The 21,525-nt window shown below is 41.9% G+C and overlaps 1 protein-coding gene across 1 annotated transcript in view; it reads left to right on the plus strand.

Moving 5' to 3' along the window:
* Positions 1–21,525, plus strand: part of LOC122939433 (collagen alpha-1(IX) chain-like) — an 89,060-nt gene that overhangs the window by 27,006 nt on the left and 40,529 nt on the right. Inside the window, 5 exon segments of the mRNA XM_044295500.1 lie at positions 1,908–1,961; positions 3,770–3,823; positions 4,864–4,917; positions 8,784–8,837; positions 11,803–11,856. Of these exon segments, the coding sequence (XP_044151435.1) occupies positions 1,908–1,961; positions 3,770–3,823; positions 4,864–4,917; positions 8,784–8,837; positions 11,803–11,856 (270 nt within the window).

Here is a 21,525-nt window from a genome sequence, read left to right on the forward strand (position 1 = left end):
AAATCATGGATCAAAAATTCAATAATGTAACATCAAGTCGTGTTTCCGATTAAGTCCACTTGGTGCGGTGGACCCCATTTTAAAAATCCAGAACGACTCACCATTCATCTGAATGGGTATGCAAAAAACGCGGACAGCACACCGTGTGCTGTCCGCATCAGTATGTCTGTTCCGTTGCTCCGCCCAAAAAATAGTGCATGTCCTATTTTTTTCTAGTTTGCGGACAAGGATAGGCATTATTACAATGGATCCGCAAAAAAAATGGATGCCATACGGAACGTCATCCGTTTTTTTTGCGGATCTGCAATTTGCGGGCAGCAAAACACGTACGGTCGTGTGCATGTAGCCTTAGTCTGTCAATGATTGCCAAAAGATCTGCAATTACCTTATGATAACAGCGTTCATTAATGTCTCTTGTCCCTTAAAAGACCGTTGCTATGGCTCATCTGTCACCGGCTAGGAAGACAGAGGGGCGGACCTTCACACTGCATGCCTGCATTAGGCTCCAGAGTGAGGAGGCGTGTCTCTCAGTAAACCAATCTGATTGGCTGGCAGGAATCTGCTGGCTACAGCAAGTTTGTATGTGACCTGAGGGAATGCAGTTTTTGCCTCAGAGAACTGGCAGAGGAGCCATCTTGAGAAGATCCTCATAATGAAGGATTCTAAACAGCTGTAACTAAGGGGAAAACTCAAGGAAAACAGTGGTAAGTGAAGAAATTAAAGATTGCTTTATGCATAATGCTGCTGCAGCAGTAACATATGCAAAACAAATTGGGGGGGATGGAAATATGACAGTTATCCTTTAAGTTCCTCTTTGGTTGGACCTTTAGCACAGCAAATAGTCTTGCTTATCTTTGTCAGTGGGACCAGAGAAAGTTCCCCTGCATAACTCAATCAGAGCACCCCACACAACACTAAGCAATGCAATGCTGTGGGCATCTAGGCCTATCAAGAGATAAATAAAGCTGTGATACTGTTATCCCAGTTCTAGGTCTACTATTATTATGTGGATCACCATTCACTTAAAGGAAACCTGTCACCGGGATTTTGGCCATAGAGCTGGGGACATGGGCTGCTAGATGGCCGCTAGCACATCTGCAATACCCCGTCCCCATAGCTCTCTGTGCTTTTATTGTGTTAAAAAAACGTTTTGATCCATATGCAAATGAACCTCATATGTGTCCTGTATCCGGAGATGAGTCCAGCGGAAAGGAGCCCAGCACCGCCCCGCGTCCTCCGAATCTCCTCCTTGCTGGCTGACGTCACAGAGCTGGAGCGCCGAAATCTCGCGATGTGCGAGCTAGCGCATGCGCAGTGTCGGCATTATGTTCATTCCCTGTGCTGGCATCAGCACAGGGAACGAACTACGCATGCGCTAGCTCGCGCATCGCGTGATTTCGGCGCTCCAGCTCTGTGACGTCAGCCAGCAAGGAAGAGATTCGGAGGACGCGGGGCGGTGCTGGGCTCCTTTCCGCTGGACTCATCTCCGGATACAGGACACATATGAGGTTCATTTGCATATGGATCAAAACGTTTTTTTAACACAATAAAAGCACAGAGAGCTATGGGGACGGGGTATTGCAGATGTGCTAGCGGCCATCTAGCAGCCCATGTCCCCAGCTCTATGCGCAAAATCATGGTGACAGGTTCCCTTTAACACCTTCTTACAGCAGTAAACTGACATTGGTTTACCTATCTATATAGGAGGTCTTATTATTTGTGCTGACTACTACAGAAGGACAATATTTAGCATTTAATGTTCAATTACATAGTAATGCAGAAATGAAAAAGAAAAAAATGCCAAAAATTCTAAAAATAATTGTTTTCTATGAATATTGAATACAAAAAAGTATCCTTTTCTTATGGTGGTGCCCCTAAGAGCTAAAATTGTGCCTTTTATTTTATAGGGTGAAAAAGGCAAACAAGGATCACCAGGTTATTTAGGAGTTTATGGAAGACAAGTAAGTTGATGTACATGGGATATTTGGCGTATGGTAAAAGTCAAATGCAAAGGAAAACTTGGGGTGTTTAATAAAATGAGCAAGCCATGTCTTCAGACAGTAGGGACAGCTGGTAGACCTCTAGAGTGTGTCACTACAGGAACTTGGTAACTAGTACTTACCAGAAGGAGGAAGGTCTTGAAGGGGTTCTCTGGTACTTTAACATTAATAGCTTAATTGGTGGGGGTCTGTCACAAAGCGCATTTCTTAGTAAATAGCAGGTCCATATATAAAATAAAGTAAGAAAATCAGTAGTAATAGTGAATGCAAGTCCTAGACGGACACATCTGTGCAGCCGTGACCCATGATAATGTCAGGTTTGGTCCCCATTCACATGACTGTAAGGGCTCTGTGCACATTCCGTGTGGACCCTGTGGTGCGGATGCGGACCTATTGACTTGAGTCCGTTTTCCGCAAGATACAGCAAAAGACAGGACATGTCCTATCTTTTGCGGAATGGAGGCAAGGATTGGAAGCCCGCGGAAGCGCTATGAAGCTCTTACATGGGCCTTCCGTTCCTTGCCTCTGCACTTCAACAGATAGAACATATCCTATCTTTTGCCCTATCTTGCGGATCGTCGACCCATTCAAGTCAACGTGTCTGCATCCGCACCACGGAGTGCACAAGCCTGATGCCCGTGCATTGCAGACTGCTATTTGCGGTCCTCAACACGGGTATGGAGCCCTTACGTTTGTCTCAATGGGCCCTTAGTATATGGGATGTCATAGTTACATAACAAAGGTATTGATCAGTGGGGTCGGAGTGCTGAGATCTCTGCCAAGAAGAGGCGCTCACACTGAGCTCAGACTCGCCTCACTGCAGGAGACTCGAAATGTTCACCGTAGACTTTCTATTGAGCAGGGAGGAGAGACAGAGCTGTGTTGGCATTTCTTTCTACTTGTTTTAGCGATCAGTGGAGGTCAAAGCACTTGAACCCCCACAGATCAAAACCTTTAATATGTCACTATGACATATCAAAATGTTTTATTAAAAACAGTGACATTATAACAGATAGCACAAGCAGTACAATAAAGCCATACACAAGGCATCTTGGATTTCATACTGCCCAATCCTTTGGAATTTTGTTCCATTTTTGCAGGACCAATTGTACAATATGAAACCATCTAAACTCTGTTGGGATACATCATATGAATACTTAACCTTTGTGACACATCCTAAAAGGCTCATAGTTGACTTCATCACACCTGCTACACTGAATCTACAGATCCCATGCATATCCTATTTAGTTTCAGTAAATATCAGTGGCGTACATAGAGAAGCAAGGGCCCCATAGCAAGGATCAAACCAGGCCCCCCACACAGGACAGAAGGGTTACTGCCTAAACCCCTTTCAATGGCCCTTGGGCCACTTTTTCCACTGCCTCATTTGCTAGAAGTCGTTCCTTTAGAGGGTAGAGTCCTGACCAAGTTTTTACCTCCAGTAGAAGAGGGGATGATCTCAACTTGGCCCCTCTTGCCCTGGGCCCCATAGCAGTTGCATGGACTGCCGCTATGGTAGTTACGCCCCTGGTAAATATCTTGCTATGCAAGAACGTTATTATTGCTTTTCTCAGATTTGGTTTGATTGCACCACGATGTGTTCTGGCACTTATCAGAAAATGTGATCTGCAATGACAAATGGGGTGTTTAGTAAAAAGGTACCTAGACATATGGGCACCCGTGGCTCAGATAGTTAGTATGAAAGGGATATGTAATACCTTTGTATATGTGTAGACATATTTTATCACATATTTGTGTGTTGTTTACAGGGATATAAAGGATCTATAGGAGCACAAGGAAGAAGAGGTGATACAGGGCCCAGGGTATGTAATCCAAGTCCAGTATGGAAACTTTGTGCAAATTTCTAGATGAACTCGCATTCTTTTTAAAGTTCTGATAAGGATCATTTTAATGCATTTTGGTAAAATTCATGATATTCAGGTTTTGTGAATTCTATAAAAATTCAGTCTATGTGTAAACATTTTTTTGTAATCTTGAACTGCAGACGAATGTCCAGTACACAATGTAAAATTATGCAAGAATAGAATTACCTCTGGTTATGTATTATTCCTCAACTCCCTACTTCCCTTAAAGGGTTTTCCAGTCAGATAACAGCTCAGCTGCCCTCCTGCCCTCATACAGCCGGCCGTAGCCAGCACTGCCAGCACCACTGATCATCACCTCACCTCAGACCCCCCCCCCCCCCACCTCTGGATAAAGCAGGATTAGTGCTATACATTATTCAAAAAAATAATACTACCTACTTGTTCCGCTCTGTACTAAGTTGCAGGCTGCGGCAGGCTTCAGTTAGGTGGTGTGCAAATCGCAATCCCGATACCCTCCCAGTCCCAGCTGTGGAATAGAATTCAGTGCAGTGTAGCCGCACTTCAAATACAGGGAGGGCCCGGCTGCCGTAAAAAAAAGCACTTGCGGGGCTGTGGGACTGTGGCCCCCTCCCACCCGGCCCGATCACGGTCGCACCCTCTGTGACGGCGATCGATATACCACTGGGGTGGCCAGCGGGGCTCAAGAAGCAGCTGCCTTGGGCCCCCCAGGAGCAATTGGGCTAGGGGCAGCTGCCCCTTCTGCCCCACGTTAAAGATGGCCCTGGTCCTGCACGATTCAGCGCAAGGCAAGGGAGAGCGTCAGAGCATGAAATGCTCCAATGCTCATATCAGAGGTGCTGCTTAGAAGAAAATGGGGATATGTCCGGGTTCAGCTCTGAACCTGGTCAACCCCTTTAAGTTCAGTAGTGCAACTTGACTAACTAAGAACAAATCTTGAACTTGAAATGGTTGAGTATTATTGGATAAAATGTTATAATAAACTTGTTCATTTTACTTCTCTGTGCATTTCTGAATAGGGAGACCCAGGTCCAGATGGTTCTGATGGTCCTTCTGGGTTCGCAGGAGACATTGTAAGTCCTCAGTTGTACTCATTAAAAATTATTGTGTATTGTCTTATTTCAAATTGTACGCAAATAAGGTCTCCTCTTACCAGTCTCAGCAGAGATTCCTGTCAGTACAGAGCAGGGTACTAGTTGGTTGGCTGGATGCTATGTCTTGATGGAACTCTGAGGGGGTAAAAAGGAACTGAACAGGAATAACGGAGGCTTTCCTGACTCCTGTGATACCTATCTAGGCATTCCTTTGATCACTGTGCTGGTCCATATCTTTACTATGTAGATAACTAATGTAGTCATAGAGTGAGGAAAAATGGCTTCTACCTCAGTTTTTTTTTTTGCCTTCCTCTGGATCAACTTGCAGGATAACAGGCCGAACTGGATGGACAAATGTCTTTTTTCGGCCTTATGTACTATGTTACTATTTATCCTTGTAAAAAATGTGTCGGCTCACAATGTTGTCTCGCACCACATTTCATGCCTGTAAAAGTCCAGAGCAGTCTTGAAGTATGTTCAGCGGAAATAACTCCAGCAGCAGGACTCCGTGGGTGATTTAAAACTTCACTTTTATTCTTCCTTTAAAAACTGAGTGAGCACGGCATGCAAACAGGTTTATCCCTGTATTTTTTTGCCATTTACTGCGCCAAAGGTTAGTATGAACTGATTTGTATTGATGATACACAGTATAAGCTTTAGGTTAGACACTGGGGCCAGTTGCATGATACATAACATATACACAATTTAGAAAACATCCGTTTCTTTAAAAAAAAAAAAAAATGTCTGAACTATTGCAAATTAACCCACAAGATACTCATACTGTGCAGCATATTAAATGTAACTTAATTTAAACCCTCCTATTGGTTCAAATGAATGATAAACTCAAAGTTTGTCAATGCGAACATGCTTGTACATAAAAAGGCTTTAATCTTGATGGCCCATCCATCATCGGTATCAGAACCATTTGGGACTGTCTTTGGAAACCCCAAATATCGGCTTTTTGAACAACCCATTGCACTCAGGTGACCGTTGTGGCCTCTTCATTACCAAGCAGTGACATCGGTGGCAGTATTACACTGCCAGATGATCGCTAACAAGCGTTACTACAAACGCTCGTTAGCGATCACCTGGCAGAAAATCTGCCCGTCTAATACAGGCTTTACATGTAAGGGCTTTTTCACACGAGCGAGTCCATTGCGGGAATCACGCAATCATTGAGTGTGGTTTCAACTTACGATGACCCAGGGAAGATTATATGTTAAAAATAGTGTATCCTGAGGCCACTGTATCTTGAAGGGCCACTGTATATTTTAAAAAAATACAGGTCCTTCTAAAAAAATTAGCATATTGTGATAAAGTTCATTATTTTCTGTAATGTACTGATAAACATTAGACTTTCATATATTTTAGATTCATTACACTCCAACTGAAGTAGTTCAAGCCTTTTATTGTTTTAATATTGATGATTTTGGCATACAGCTCATGAAAACCCAAATTTCCTATCTCAAAAAATTAGCATATTTCATCCGACCAATAAAAGAAAAGTGTTTTTAATACAAAAAAAGTCAACCTTCAAATAATTATGTTCAGTTATGCACTCAATACTTGGTCGGGAATCCTTTTGCAGAATTGACTGCTTCAATGCGGCGTGGCATGGAGGCAATCAGCCTGTGGCACTGCTGAGGTGTTATGGAGGCCCAGGATGCTTCGATAGCGGCCTTAAGCTCATCCAGAGTGTTGGGTCTTGCGTCTCTCAACTTTCTCTTCCCAATATCCCACAGATTCTCTATGGGGTTCAGGTCAGGAGAGTTGGCAGGCCAATTGAGCACAGTAATACCATGGTCAGTAAACCATTTACCAGTGGTTTTGGCAGGTGCCAGGCCGTGCTGAAAAATGAAATCTTCATCTCCATAAAGCTTTTCAGCAGATGGAAGCATGAAGTGCTCCAAAATCTCCTGATAGCTAGCTGCATTGATAAAACACAGTGGACCAACACCAGCAGCTGACATCGCACCCCAGACCATCACTGACTGTGGGTACTTGACACTGGACTTCAGGCATTTTGGCATTTCCCTCTCCCCAGTCTTCCTCCAGACTCTGGCACCTTGATTTCCGAATGACATGCAAAATTTGCTTTCATCCGAAAAAAGTACTTTGGACCACTGAGCAACAGTCCAGTGCTGCTTCTCTGTAGCCCAGGTCAGGCGCTTCTGCCACTGTTTCTGGTTCAAAAGTGGCTTGACCTGGGGAATGCGGCACCTGTAGCCCATTTCCTGCACATGCCTGTACACGGTGGCTCTGGATGTTTCTACTCCAGACTCAGTCCACTGCTTCCGCAGGTCCCCCAAGGTCTGGAATCGGTCCTTCTCCACAATCTTCCTCAGGGTCCGGTCACCTCTTCTCGTTGTGCAGCGTTTTCTGCCACACTTTTTCCTTCCCACAGACTTCTCACTGAGGTGCCTTGATACAGCACTCTGGGAACAGCCTATTCGTTCAGAAATTTCTTTCTGTGTCTTACCCTCTTGCTTGAGGGTGTCAATGATGGCCTTCTGGACAGCAGTCAGGTCGGCAGTCTTACCCATGATTGCGGTTTTGAGTAATGAACCAGGCTGGGAGTTTTTAAAAGCCTCAGGAATCTTTTGCAGGTGGTTAGAGTTAATTAGTTGATTCAGATGATTAGGTTAATAGCTCGTTTAGAGAACCTTTTCATGATATGCTAATTTTTTTAGATAGGAATTTTAGGTTTTCATGAGCTGTATGCCAAAATCATCAATATTAAAACAATAAAAGGCTTGAACTACTTCAGTTGGTGTGTAATGAATCTAATATGAAAGTCTAATGTTTATCAGTACATTACAGAAAATAATGAACTTTATCACAATAATGCTAATTTTTTGAGAAGGACCTGTACAGGTACAATTCAGCATTTGGCTTAGCTTTCAAAATGTATCTACTAAGATAAAATAATCCAAATATGTAATTATTAGGGATGAGCAAATTGACTTCGGATGAAACATCCGAAGTCGATTCGTATAAAACTTCCGTCTAATACTGTACGGAGCAGGAACTCCGTACAGTATTAGAATGTATTGGCTTTGATGAGCCGAAGTTATTGCTTCGCGAAGTCTCACAAGACTTTGCGCAATAACTTCATAAATCCACTTGGAACCGAACCCAAGTTCGGGAAATGTTTTTTTTTTCACAGTACAAATTATTTTCAGAAGTTATTGCGCGGTCTCGTGAGACTTTGCAAAGCAATACCTTCTTCTCATCTGAGCCAATACATTCTAATACTGTACGAAGCTCCTGCTCCGTACAGTATTAGAACAAAGTTTTATACGAATCGACATTGGATGTTTCATCCGAAGTCGATTCGCTCATCCCTAGTCATTATGTCAGCAAAGGTGGCACTGTACTGTTTGCTGCCACCACAACCCTCTATCCAGGATTATTTTATTTCTCTTGCTTATATACCATATTCTACAGTGGTTTACAGGCATTATCATCATTCACTGTCCCCAGTGGGGCTCAAGATCTAGAGTCCTTATCAGAATGTCTTTAGGAGGAAGCTAGAGTACCTGTAGGAAACCCATACAAACACAGAGAGAACTTGTGTACTTCATGCAAATGCTGCCCTTACTTGGATTTGAACCCAGGCCCCCAGTATTATAAGGCAACAGTGCTAACCATTGAGGACCTGGAAACATTGCCACCTGGAACCTGGAAACTATTTCTTCCTCACTTGTTAATGTTGCTGTGATTTTTGAGAAGGGGACATGCTCTGCCCTCTCCTCTCATGTTGCCTCTTTGGTATGCATGTCCATAATACCAATTCAATGATGTCTACAATTAAGCTGACTTATGTTTCTGTGTTCATGTTGTAGGGCTATGTTGGTGTTCCTGGAGAAAAGGGAATACAAGGCTTACCAGGAAAGAAGGTAAAATGTGGTCTGTACCATAGCCCCCAATAAATTTGCAGATGTTGGAGGCAATAGTGCCTGCCTGACAGCTACTGTACTTGACAGGTTATGCCAGAACTACTAGAACTGTCCTTAGAGTATGACATTTCCTTTGTCATTAATGGCTAAATTCACCAAAATATAGCAAGGACATGTGTTTAATATTATTCCCGAATATCGCCACTTCGAGAATATAGTGCTATATATTCATTATATCGAATATTCAGCATTTTTTTTCCATCTGAACACATGATTCCTCTCTGCTTCTTGCTTGTGGGCCAATGAGAAGGTAGCAATGTCCAGTTCACAACAATACTTAGTGCTCCAATTAGTAATCTGTAGCCAGACCTGCTAAAATGTGAAGTTTCACGTAGTGCGAAAAAATATTCTAATCACTACCGATTAGCGCAATCACGAATATATTGGAGCACTCTATCTGCATATAAAGCTATTCTAATGTTCTGCCATGCCAACCATTTTCTCCAGTCTCAGGAGAAACTCATGAAACTTCTAGCAGCTTGAAAAATGTAGCCAAAGTGACCCACGCCTGTATTTCACATTACAAAATCACATTGCACGATTTTTACATTGCCGATTTTTCGCATTCAATAATATATTCTCGAATTCTGGAAATTTGCGAATATATGACGAATATTCTACAAAAATATCGCAAATTCAAATATAGCCCCTGCCGCTGATCACTAGTGTTAAGCATCTTTGCAATATAAATGCTCTCAAAATGATGTTTGCTTATTTGCTGACTGCAAACTACACCAAGGAAAGGACAGCCACTTAGCAGCAGATGACCGAGTAGGTGACTGCCTCCTAAATGTCATCTGAATAAAGTGATCGATTACTGTGCAAATAATCACTGCTTCAGAGAAAGTCCTGATTGGGGATGGGGCTTCACTTCAGATGACAATCCCACCCAGGCAGAACCTTTCTTCAGAATTACAGTAAGGCGATTACTTATTCATTCATTAGAGATGTTTGAGTGATATGATGGAAAGCAACCAAATTACTGTAAATTCAGTAAAATGTGTGGATTTGTGGGTTAGTGAGTTCAGTCTTAGGTGTATCTAGAATATAAAGAATGTTTATCCACTGTAACATCATAGCATGCAGGAGCTTGCAATGAGATAGAAAACCATAATTACAACTTCTTGTAGTCCACATATGTTATGGTCTTTGTGGACAAATGTTCCTACGTTATGCTTGTGGTTAGACTACAAACAACCTCCAGGAACTGTCATTGGTTATACCCAGATAACATGTGGTAATAATTCTGAGAGTAAGGTCAGGCTTTAAAATGGGAGGTCAAGAAAGGGGCTGTTACTAGGTGGCTGTCCTTTCCCGAGAGAAAATATAGTTTGCAGGTCATAGATTCCTGCAAACTCTTCTTTTGTCCTCGGGGGGCGGCCGCCTAGCAGCAGCTGGTGGGTAGAATAGCATAAATTCGAGAGACTATATTCAGTAACTCCAGCTTGTTAGCTGTACTCCATACTAGTATTGAGGGTAGAAGATGACACTATAATCAGCTGGAATAATCTTTTCCTTTCTATACGTAGTCAGTCTGCAATGTTTTTCTTTCCATACAAGTTGGGATAGATGCCTTAGTTCAGTGGCAGTGTTTTAGCATGGTTGAATACCACTGTGACACACACTTCCGCTGTTAGACTTCACTGAAATATAAATCATGAAACAGAAAATATGCAATTATATGTAGACTTTACATGCAACTTCAATATGGAAATCTAATCAGTCTCTGGTGCATTGACAGCATAAGATGCACCAATTTATGAACACAGTGCACCTCTTTTCACCAAGCAACCTATTTTTAATTACACTACAGTAAATCCATGAAAGTGCCTCTGTGATAAACTATGGACACGTCTCTTCATCTGCAGTTGAAGCCTATTGAGCTGAGAACATCACCGAGGAGACTATTTTGCCCTAAAATGGAAGAAAAAAAAAACAACTACTCATAAACCCCAGATAGATAATGGAAAAAAGCATTGTGGCTGATAGGTTTATAGGCAATAGCCAAAGGTATGTTCTTCAGTGGCCCAGTCAGTCTTAAATGTAATTGGACATCTTTTGGAATAACTAAGCAATTGTATTGTACGTTGCTTCTATAAGAAAGGGAACGTTTTTGTCTTCTGTATGCGGTGGTTTCTCAGTACACTTCGGCTAGGGTTCCACCGGGCAGCCACACACGGTACCATACCTCTTTTAATCTGCAAACTCATAGGATAATTGGCTATTGCAGCTGAGCAACCATGCTATGGACATGACATCCAGCCTTACAGGCGGATAGTATCACTGCCTTAGTAGGTCACTCTTATTTCCAGTTTATGAGCTTGTGGCAGCCATAGCTCTAAGCTGTAATCTGCAGTTGCTGTGTGCACTGCATTACATTCCAGCACAGCTCCAGAAATTACTTCCCAGTACTTCATAGACACTTTCCCAGTTTAGAGGAAACTGTAAAAAGAATTGTTACTGAGAATTGTGTCATTTATCACATCATCACATAATAGAAGATATGGGATAGTAACCACACAAATCAGAAACCATTGATCAAACCTATAAACAGAAAAATGAAGATTCAATACAATAATAGAACAAAGTAAAAAGAGAGCGTGAAAGATAACCCTAAACCCATAATTCTTTGTCAGGAGCTTTGTTCCTACCACAGGCAGCATGAAATCCTAACTGGCTCCCTGGTTACAGCTATATATTATGCAGGAAATGGGGATAAGAGCCATGAGGGTAATTCCCATCATCTTCTCCATGTCAAGCTCAGCTTCACTCATAGGTCTTTCACTATACACCAATATGTTCTCAGCATATCCACACTCTTTTCTAGCACACTATAGAAAAGGAGCCCTGCCATACAATTAAGGATTGACCTAGACACTAGACTAATGACTCTTCTATGTTACAGGGTGAACCTGGACTTACAGGGCCACTCAGAGAATCTGGTGAGAAAGGAGATATGGTGAGTAATTTAAAACCTATATTTAGTCATCATAGAGGGTAGGATAACAGATGAATACTCCCCTCTGTCTTCAGTCTCAGTAATATCACAATTTTATGACTGTAATAGTTCTGAAAAATATACAAAAACTAGAATAGACATTTCCTTACAACAATACATAAAGGGATGATCCCAACTGGAAAGCCCCTTCTAGTTTCATACTGGGCTTCCTGGGGCCAACCAGAGGAAATTATTCCTGAGGCCCAACCTCCATATCATCAAAAGTTTAATTGTCATTAAACATAAAGTTTACTAGGTTTTGAATCACAGAAATAGACCCTGTTGGCAAGCTATTAGCTCCAAATCAGCCAAACAGTTTTTTTTTTCTCCTGGATTTTTGAGTCCCATTATGGTATCAGAGCTAGTGTTGATCGCAAATATTCTAATCGTGAATTTTTATAGAGAATATCGGCACTTCGAGAATTCATGAAGATCTGGAATATAGTGCTATATCTTCGTAATCGCGAACATTCTAGATTTTTTTTCCATCAGTACCTCACTGCTTCTTGCTTGAGAAGGCTGCAATGTCTTGTCAATGTCTGAGCTTAGCAACATCCCTAGCAACCAATAGGAAAGTTGCCTACCCCTTACTATATAGGAAACTCCCCAGCAGCCTTTCTGCTTTTTTTTTTGCAGTTCTGAGAGAAAGCAGTGTAATTGCTGTGCTCTGTGCTTTCATCTGGATGCTATTCCTTATCCAATTACATTAGATAGTTAGCTCATATATAATACAGATAGTTAGTGGGAGATAGTCAGTGTAGGTTAGATAGTGATATAAATGTAGCTGATAGGTTCCAGTGCAGGGTGTTAGGTAGTGTGATAGGAATTACTGTGCTGTGATAGGGATTAGTGTCTTTGAAAAAAAAAAAGTAATTTGCTGTCTGTTTTTCTGTGCTATGATAGGGATTACTGTGCTGTGATAGGAATTAGTGTGCCGATCAGGGGGGATAAAAATCAATGATTTTTTTTAAAAAAATCCCAAAAATCAGATTTTTGGGATTTAATCAGATTTTTTTAAATATAAAATGCTTTTTGAGGAAAATATATTACCATCCAAAGGTTATTCCATCATGAAATAAAGATTAGTTTTTTAATTATGTAGAATAAGGCTGTACGTGGACTCCCATATTGTTGAACGGATTAGGCAGTGGCTGAGGGACAGACAACAGAGGGTTGTAGCCAATGGAGTATATTTAGACCATGGTCTTGTTACCAGTTGGGTACCTCAGAGATCTGTTCTGGGACCCATATTGTTTAATATCTTTATCAGCGAAATTGCAGAAGGCCTCTATGGTAAGGTGTGTCTTTTTGCTGATTTAAGTTTAAATAACCTAAGGCTAATAGGTTCCCGTTTCTGGTCTGATTTAAAATATAACGTTTATTTCATTTTATTAAGACTAGTATAGATAGGGAAGGATAGGAAGAAAAAAAGTTGGTTAAAAATTAAGTGCTGCTGCACTCTGCGGCTGGGGATATAATTTGCTTGGCCTATAGACATTGCCTCCCTATATGTATCTATCAGTATCAGGGGATTGTTTCCAGCAGATTATTTTTCAGATCTCAGCTTTCTATTTGTCCTGCAAGCTGGGATCTTTAATCTGTGTTTCTATATATTACAATCGGAGGATCAGCATTGTCTATTATTATTTGCATGTCCCTAGGTTCACTTTGTTTGCCTCTAATATTTGCACCCTGCCGCTTGTGTATCGAGCACAAAGTGTCTGCAGCACACTAAGATGCGGTCACTGAGTATCAGCCTTACTTAGCCTAAAACCTAGATTGCAGCTCCCCCGACATGTTTCGCCACAGATGTGGCGTCTTCAGGGGAAATGGAGCTACTATCAACACGAGCGCCATCTGAATCAATGTTTTTAACTACTGTGGGTGGGTCTTTCCTCATCAGATGTCCAATCGGTAGCCGCCGCTCATGTGATGGTAATGCGCTCTGACCAATAGACCTCAGTCAGCGTTGATTCGTCAGACTTACGTGTCAGCAATGTCTTTAAAGTACATGCGCATGCGCAAGAACTTTTAGTTTTGTTTCAAATCATAGACTGCTTCTGCGCATGTACTATGGACCAAATCTCTCCATCTGCGCTTACCTACCGGTTCGTCTCCGAGAGTCTAAGTCGCGGCGCATGCGCAATATCTTAGAAGACTAATTCATAGGGGGAAGTGCCTCAGCGCATGAGTTACGACTCAGTCTCCAGCCCAAACCTTGAGGCAAGGGCGCATGCGCAAGGACTTAGAAAACTGTAATTTTGGAACATTTTTCTCCCACATTAGTCCTCTGAGTTTTCTCTGTCATTCAAAGATATTTCTCTTATTGCGCGTTTCGTATCCCGATTTTTTTGTATAAGAGATAGGTATCTGCAATTCTACAGAGTATATATCTACACGATTCGTCTCAGTATATCCACCAGTGTGATTTTAATTCTGCTGTAGTGTTCATTAATTTCACAATGATCACTCTCCATATAGATTATTATTTTTGCTATATTATTTTAATATTATAATGTGATATAAAATATTAAAATAATATAGCAAAAATAATGCAGAAGGAAGAAAAAGACCAATATCCAACCACAGTCACCTGTAGTCATAGAATATAAAAAATAAATGATGGACCAAATATCCATCTGCAGACTAATCACTGCGAAACTACTGAATACCAACAGTAGGACTGAAACCATACCATTACCTGAGTCATAGAACACAAAAAATAATGAATAAAAAACGGATCTTTTATCTATACGGAGATTGATCATTGTGAAATTAATGAACACTACAGCAGAATTTAAATCACACTGGTGGATATACTGAGACGTATCGTGTAGATATATACTCGGTAGAATTGCAGATACCTATCTCCTATACAAAAAATCGAGTGTTCATTAATTTCACAATGATCAATCTCCATATAGATAACTGATCCGTTTTTTATTCATTATTTTTTGTGTTCTATGACTCAGGTAATGGTATGGTTTCAGTCCTACTGTTGGTATTCAGTAGTTTCGCAGTGATTAGTCTGCAGATAGATATTTGGTCCGTCATTTATTTTTTATATTCTATGACTACAGGTGACTGTGGTTGGATATTGCTCTTTTTCTTCTTTCTGCATTATAATTTTTGCTATATTATTTTAATATTTTATATCACATTAAAATAATATAGCAAGATGTTTGAAGGTTTTCAGAACGCCACTTCCCTCACCCTGTCCCTGCCACTGCCAGCAAGACATATCCTCAGAAACGATGCCAGGTGTGTAGCAAACATGGAAGGAGGAGGGACATACAAATTTACTGCTTCAGTTGCCCATCACAACCAGGCATCTGCCGTTTTGAGACGTACCATACTGTTGCTAATTATTAATTTTATTTAATACCAAAAAGGGTGGATGGGGGGGGGGTCTTTTTAGGAAGTCAATTTATTATCATTTTCTGTTTAGTTTGTGGGCTTTCAAGGGAGGGATCCTTTTGGGATGGGTTGTGGGGCTAATTTATTTTTTACATACAGACATTAGAACAAATTTTACCTTTTCTGATTTGTTTTCTTAATTTTCCTAATTTCATTTTTTATGACTATGTCCTGCCACACAAAGATGTTAATTCCATTCACATTACTGTATCATGATATTGGCATGATATTTTTTATTTGGAGAATCTCTAATGATTGAGTTGTTCCTCACCAGTACACTGTGGGCATCCAAAACACGTCTAGAAATACTGACACTGGGAATTAGTGATCCATTACTGTTCCCACAGACGGTTCTGGACACTGTCCTTTTATATATTCTGTAGGTGACTGGTTGATTGTGTGCATAGCGGTTTCTACCTTGCCGGGCAGGGGCCTGTTATGGTGCAACGCGTCACTTAGCACGTTCGTCTCTCATATAGGGATTGAAGGGGCTAAAGAGACGTTGTATGACCAGTCACTGTCCCTAAATGCCAGCTTGTCATTACAGCCCTATCGGTGTTCTTGTATCTTGTGAACAAACTGGAATTTGCAATATAGTTGGAGAAATTTTGCTCCGTTTTCTTGGACTTGTTGCCTTTCACTACAGTTCAGTTTTTTTTTTTTAAATCTCCCTTTTTAGAAATCTCCCTCCCTTATAAGTGCACAGCTTCACTTCTCATCTGTACACGCCACAAAGATAAGAATGTGGCGGATTTCTAGGACAGTAACAGGGTCACCCATATTTTTTCTCCAATTTCCTGTGAAGATTTTATTAACAATTTCAATAAAACCATATTTACTCCTAAATAACGTCCTATAACAATTGTGCACTCAGCGTGCTTACTACACCACTAGATGCATGCTTTAAGGGATCTAGTTTTTAAAATAGGGTCGTTTATAAGGGTTTTCTATCATTTTGCAACTCAACACCATTACATGTGTGCAATGGGGCCTGAACCATTTTTTCAGTTTATTATCTGAAAGGCCCCAGGTGCTACTTTATGTTTGGGCCCTGCCGTGTGTCAAGACATAAGATTAGGGCCACAATGGGGATATTTCTGAAGACTTCTTCATTTTCATGTGCTCTGTAGAAAAAAAAACAGTCTTTAAATTGACACTTTTGTGTAAAAAATTAAAAATATTTTTTTTCACCTGCTTAGCATTAATTTCTACAAAAAACTAGGGGGTCTAAATGCTCACTACACCCCTAGATAAATACCTTAGGGGGTTTAGTTTTCAAAATGGGGCAATTTTTATTTTTATTTTTATTGTTTTGGCAGCTCAACGCCATTACAAGTGTGCAATGGGGCCTAAAACATTTTCAAGCACATTTTGTGTTCTGTAAGCCACTGGGTGCTCCTTTATGTTTGGGCCCTGCCGTTTGTCAAGACATAAGATTAGGGCCACAATGGGGATATTTCTGAAGACAGGAGAAATGGGGTGATACATTTTTTGGGTGTACTTCTTCATTTTCATGTGCTTTGTAGAAATTTGACACTTTTGTGTAAAAAATGAAATTTAGTTTTTCACCTTCTTAGCATTAATTTCTTTAAAAAACTCATTACGCCCATAGATGAATACGTTAAGGGGTGTAGTATTTAAAATGGGGTCACTTTTGGGGGAGTTATATTATTCTGACACTTATAAGCAGTGGTGACTCTAGGAACAATATATAGGGGGTCACATAAGATACCACAGTCAAAAATGGGGGTCACTAATAATTTTCACCACTTAATCATACTACAAAAAAAAATGAAATAAGTATGTAGAAAAAAGATTACAAAATACTAGAGTATTGCAGTATGTAGGGATACCTTTGTATTGTACTAACCTAATACTTAAAAGACAAGCTTTCAAGCGTTTTCCTTTCTTCCTCGGCAGGGGCGTTGCTAGGGTCTAAAAACATCCGGGGCACAAGCCCACTGTAGCATGCCCCCGTGAAGCCACGCCCCCATAGCCTGGGGGCCTTCACAGTAGTTATTAACCCCTTTCAGCAGCCATCCCTTCACAGTAGTTATTAACCCCTTTCAGCAGTCCCCCCTTCACAGTAGTTATTAACCCCTTTTAGCAGCCCTCCCTTCACAGTAGTTATTAACCCCTTTTAGCAGCCCTCCCTTCACAGTAGTTATTAACCCCTTTCAGCAGCCCTCCCTTCACAGTAGTTATTAACCCCTTTCAGCAGCCCTCCCTTCACAGCAGTTATTAACCCCTTTCAGCAGTCTCCCCTTCACAGTAGTTATTAACCCCTTTCAGCAGTCCCCCTTCACAGTAGTTATTAACCCCTTTCAGCAGTCCCCCTTCACAGTAGTTATTAACCCCTTTCAGCAGCCCTCCCTTCACAGTAGTTATTAACCCCTTTCAGCAGCCCTCCCTTCACAGCAGTTATTAACCCCTTTCAGCAGCCCTCCCTTCACAGCAGTTATTAACCCCTTTCAGCAGTCCCCCTTCAGTGAATGGCTGACTGCTGAAAGGGGTTAAAAACTACTGTGAAGGGCCTAGCCGTCAGGGCAACCCCACAGATCATCCCACCACCCCCCTTGTACTTTAAGCCCTTTCAGCAGTCCCGCCTTTACAGTAGTTATTAACCCCTTTCAGCAGTCCCCCCTTCAGTGAATGGGGGACTGCTGAAAGGGGTCAATAACTACTGTGAAGGGCCTAGCCATCTGGTCAACCCCAGAGATCATCCCCTCAGTAATCCGTATCCTGCAGTAACTGAACTTTAAATCAGCGTTCATCTCATTACTATCTTGCACACTCAGCTCAAGAAACATGCAGTGCGGGTGGCGCTCACTCACTGACGTCACGTGCTTGCGCCACCTAGTGGGAGGAGCAGGAGCGTGACGTCAGTGAGCGAGCGCCGCCCACACTGCATGTTTCCGGAGCTGAGTGTGTAAGATAGTAATGACATGAACGCTGAATTTAAAGTTCAGTTACTGCATGATACAGATTAGGATTACAGTTTATAAATGTATCCTCCGGTCCTGTGAGCGGCGGGGCCGGTGTAGAGTAGTGCAGGAGAGTCAGAGCAGCCGGCCCTGCCAGCATAACATTCGGGGCACTGGTCAAAACATCCGGGGCTCAAGCCCCGAATGTTTTGACCTAACGACGCCCCTGTTCCTCGGTATTGCTTCAGACCTGAGAAAGAGAGAAACACTCTCGAAAACTTTTCTTTATAGTTTAAAGCCGTTTCAGCAAACACCAGGACTGTGTAAATAATCCCATATGTTAAACATGTCACAAAAGAAGACCAATGAACAGACGCTCACAGGCTTATTCACAAAACAGTGAAGAGTTTGGAGAAGGGAACAATCTAGGACAACATAACTGAACAGGAAAGTGAGCTGAATTGGAGATTTTTTTTCAAATCCGCTATGTTGTCCTATATTATTCACTTCTCTTGACTTCTCCAAACTCTTCACCCTTTTGTGAAATAACCCTGTGGGTGTTGTTGGTGTGTGCAACTAATACTACTTATTCTACTTGTAACGCAGAATGCGGCGGTCAGGGGTACGTGTAACTCAGGGTACGCTGGTCAGGGGTGCTTGTAACGCTGGGTGCGCTGGTCAGGGGTGCATGTAACACTGGGTGCGCTGGTCAGGGTGCATGTAACGCAGGGGCCGCTGGTCAGGGTGCATGTAACGCTGGGTGCGCTGGTCAGGGGTGCATGTAACACTGGGTGCGCTGGTCAGGGTGCATGTAACGCAGGGGCCGCTGGTCAGGGTGCATGTAACGCAAGGGGCGCTGGTCAGGGGTGCATTGCAGATAGAAAAGTTACTTGCAGTTCTGACGTGCTATGTCCTCGTGCCTTCTTCCTCTAGGTGTGGTCGCAGGGGCAGGGGCGCGCAACGATGTTTTCTGATGTTAAATCCCCAAGGCGCATTCTTTTCTGCCTCTGCAGGCCCTGCTAGGCTGAAATACAGAGGCAGCCAATAGCAGCTGAGGTGGGCGGGGAAGATTCACTTGGCTGCCGACTGCCAAGGAGCCCGTAGTGAAGCGGGTGGGCAGCATGGGCAGTACTTTCAGTTTTGCAAAACCGACAGATCGCTGCTGTACTCAAGGCCGTCTTTAATATTGATTGGACCCTGGGCAAGAATTTACTTGGATCCCCTGGATCTCGGCTTCCCACACCCTAGCATGCAATAACGCCCTCTATCACAACATACATACCTCGTAGAGTAGTAAACTTTAATAATGATGAGTGGCCTGCAGCCTATCAGAGGAACAGGGAAGGGAGACGCCTCTCCCTCCCCTGCCCCACCGCAGCACTTCCATCTGTATCGCTGTCCTAAGGACGGCCATACAGATGACTATGGAGATGAGCTCTTCCACAATGGAAGCGCTCATCTCCATGTGCCCTGCCGCCGCCCCCCACACCACCAGTGGCCAGCGGGGCACAAGAGGCAGCTGCCTTCCTCTTTTGCCTCGCGTTAAAGACGGCCCTGGCTGTACTAGCGGCGGTGGACAGCATTTTAAAGGGCAATCAGCAAGGGGGCATGCAGGGGGGAGCAAGGAATAACCTAGTGGGGCAATTGCCCGCCTTGCACCCCTGTAGTAATGCCTATGATTATAAGCCTGTGAAAACTTGGCTTGTTGCAGGAAAAAATATGTACTTCAAAAATGTTTTAATTAATGTTAAAATGGCAAGTTTACTAAATTTAAAAAGAAAAAGGGTTTTGTAAGTGCAGCTAAAATAAAGTAAAGATGTGGAAATATATTTCTGTTTAAAATATTAAATAGTATTTATGTATATATGTGAAATATTGCAGTTAAGAATAAGACAATATGCCAATTTTTACAAATTTTCATAGATTTTTAAGTTTTTTAATAAGGATACGCATATTTTATCGGTAAAATTTTACCACCTAAGGGTACTTTCACACTTGCGTTAAAGTTTTCCGGTATTAAGTTCCGTCACAGGGGCGCAATACCGGAAAAAAAGCTTCAGTTTTATTCTAATGCATTCTGAATGGAAAGCATTCCGTTCAGTATGCATCAGGATGTCTTCAGTTCTGTCCCTCTTACGGTATTTGGCCAGAGAAAATACAGCAGCATGCTGCGGTATTTTCTTCGGCCAAAATTCCAGAACACTTGACGGAATGCCGGATCCGGCATTAATTTCCATTTAAATGTATAAATGCCGGATCCGGTACCAAGTGTTCTGGAAAACCGAATCCGGTTTCCCGTTCAGCGCATGCGCAGACCCTTAAAAATGTTAAAAATATAAATACCGGATCAGTTTTTTCAGATGACACCGGAGAGACGGATCCGGAATGCATTTGTCAGCCCGATCTGCATCCGGAAACAAATGCTATCCGTTTGCATACGGATTTCCGGATCCGGCAGGCAGTTCCGGCGACTGAACTGCCTGCCGAAATCCAACAACGCAAGTGTGAATGTACCCTAAGTACAATATGTGACAAGAAAACAATGTCAGAATCACTTTGATGTGCAAAACCTTTACGAAGTTATTCTCTGCAAAAGTGGCACGTCAGATTTCCAAAATCTGGCTAGGTCATTAAGGCCCAAACAGGCTTGGTTACTAAGGAGTTAACTTGATATATAAATATACACGGGAAGATATGTAGTATACCAGCCTAATATACTAATCTTGGGCACATACCAGTACTATCCACCATTTTAAGTGAAAAGCAGCTTAATACGTTAGTTTCACGGGATGTTACTTGAAAGTCACCTCTCTTTTTTGCCAAACATGAAACTTTTTGTAAGTCTTGGAAAGAGTGGCAAAGTTTCTTCAAAGATTCAGATGAATTGCCCAGTGTGGTTTTTTTTTGAATTGCCCAGTGTGGTTTTTTTTCGTACTATACCATACACTTCATATTACTACTTTAATAATATGTAGAAAAACGCACTTTTTCCCAGTGTGAATTGCCCAGTGTGGTTTTTTTTGCCCAGTGTGGTTTTTTTTTGAATTGCCCAGTGTGGTTTTTTTTCGTACTATACCATACACTTCATATTACTACTTTAATAATATGTAGAAAAACGCACTTTTTCCCAGTGTGAATTGCCCAGTGTGGTTTTTTTTTTAATTGCCCAGTGTGGTTTTTTTTCGTACTATACCATACACTTCATATTACTACTTTAATAATATGTAGAAAAACGCACTTTTTCGTTGATGTAGTTTTTAACCTTGTTGGAAATAGACGGATCTGTTTT

Source organism: Bufo gargarizans, chromosome 5 (assembly GCF_014858855.1).
Source record: "Bufo gargarizans isolate SCDJY-AF-19 chromosome 5, ASM1485885v1, whole genome shotgun sequence".
Classification (NCBI taxonomy): Eukaryota; Metazoa; Chordata; class Amphibia; order Anura; family Bufonidae; genus Bufo; species Bufo gargarizans.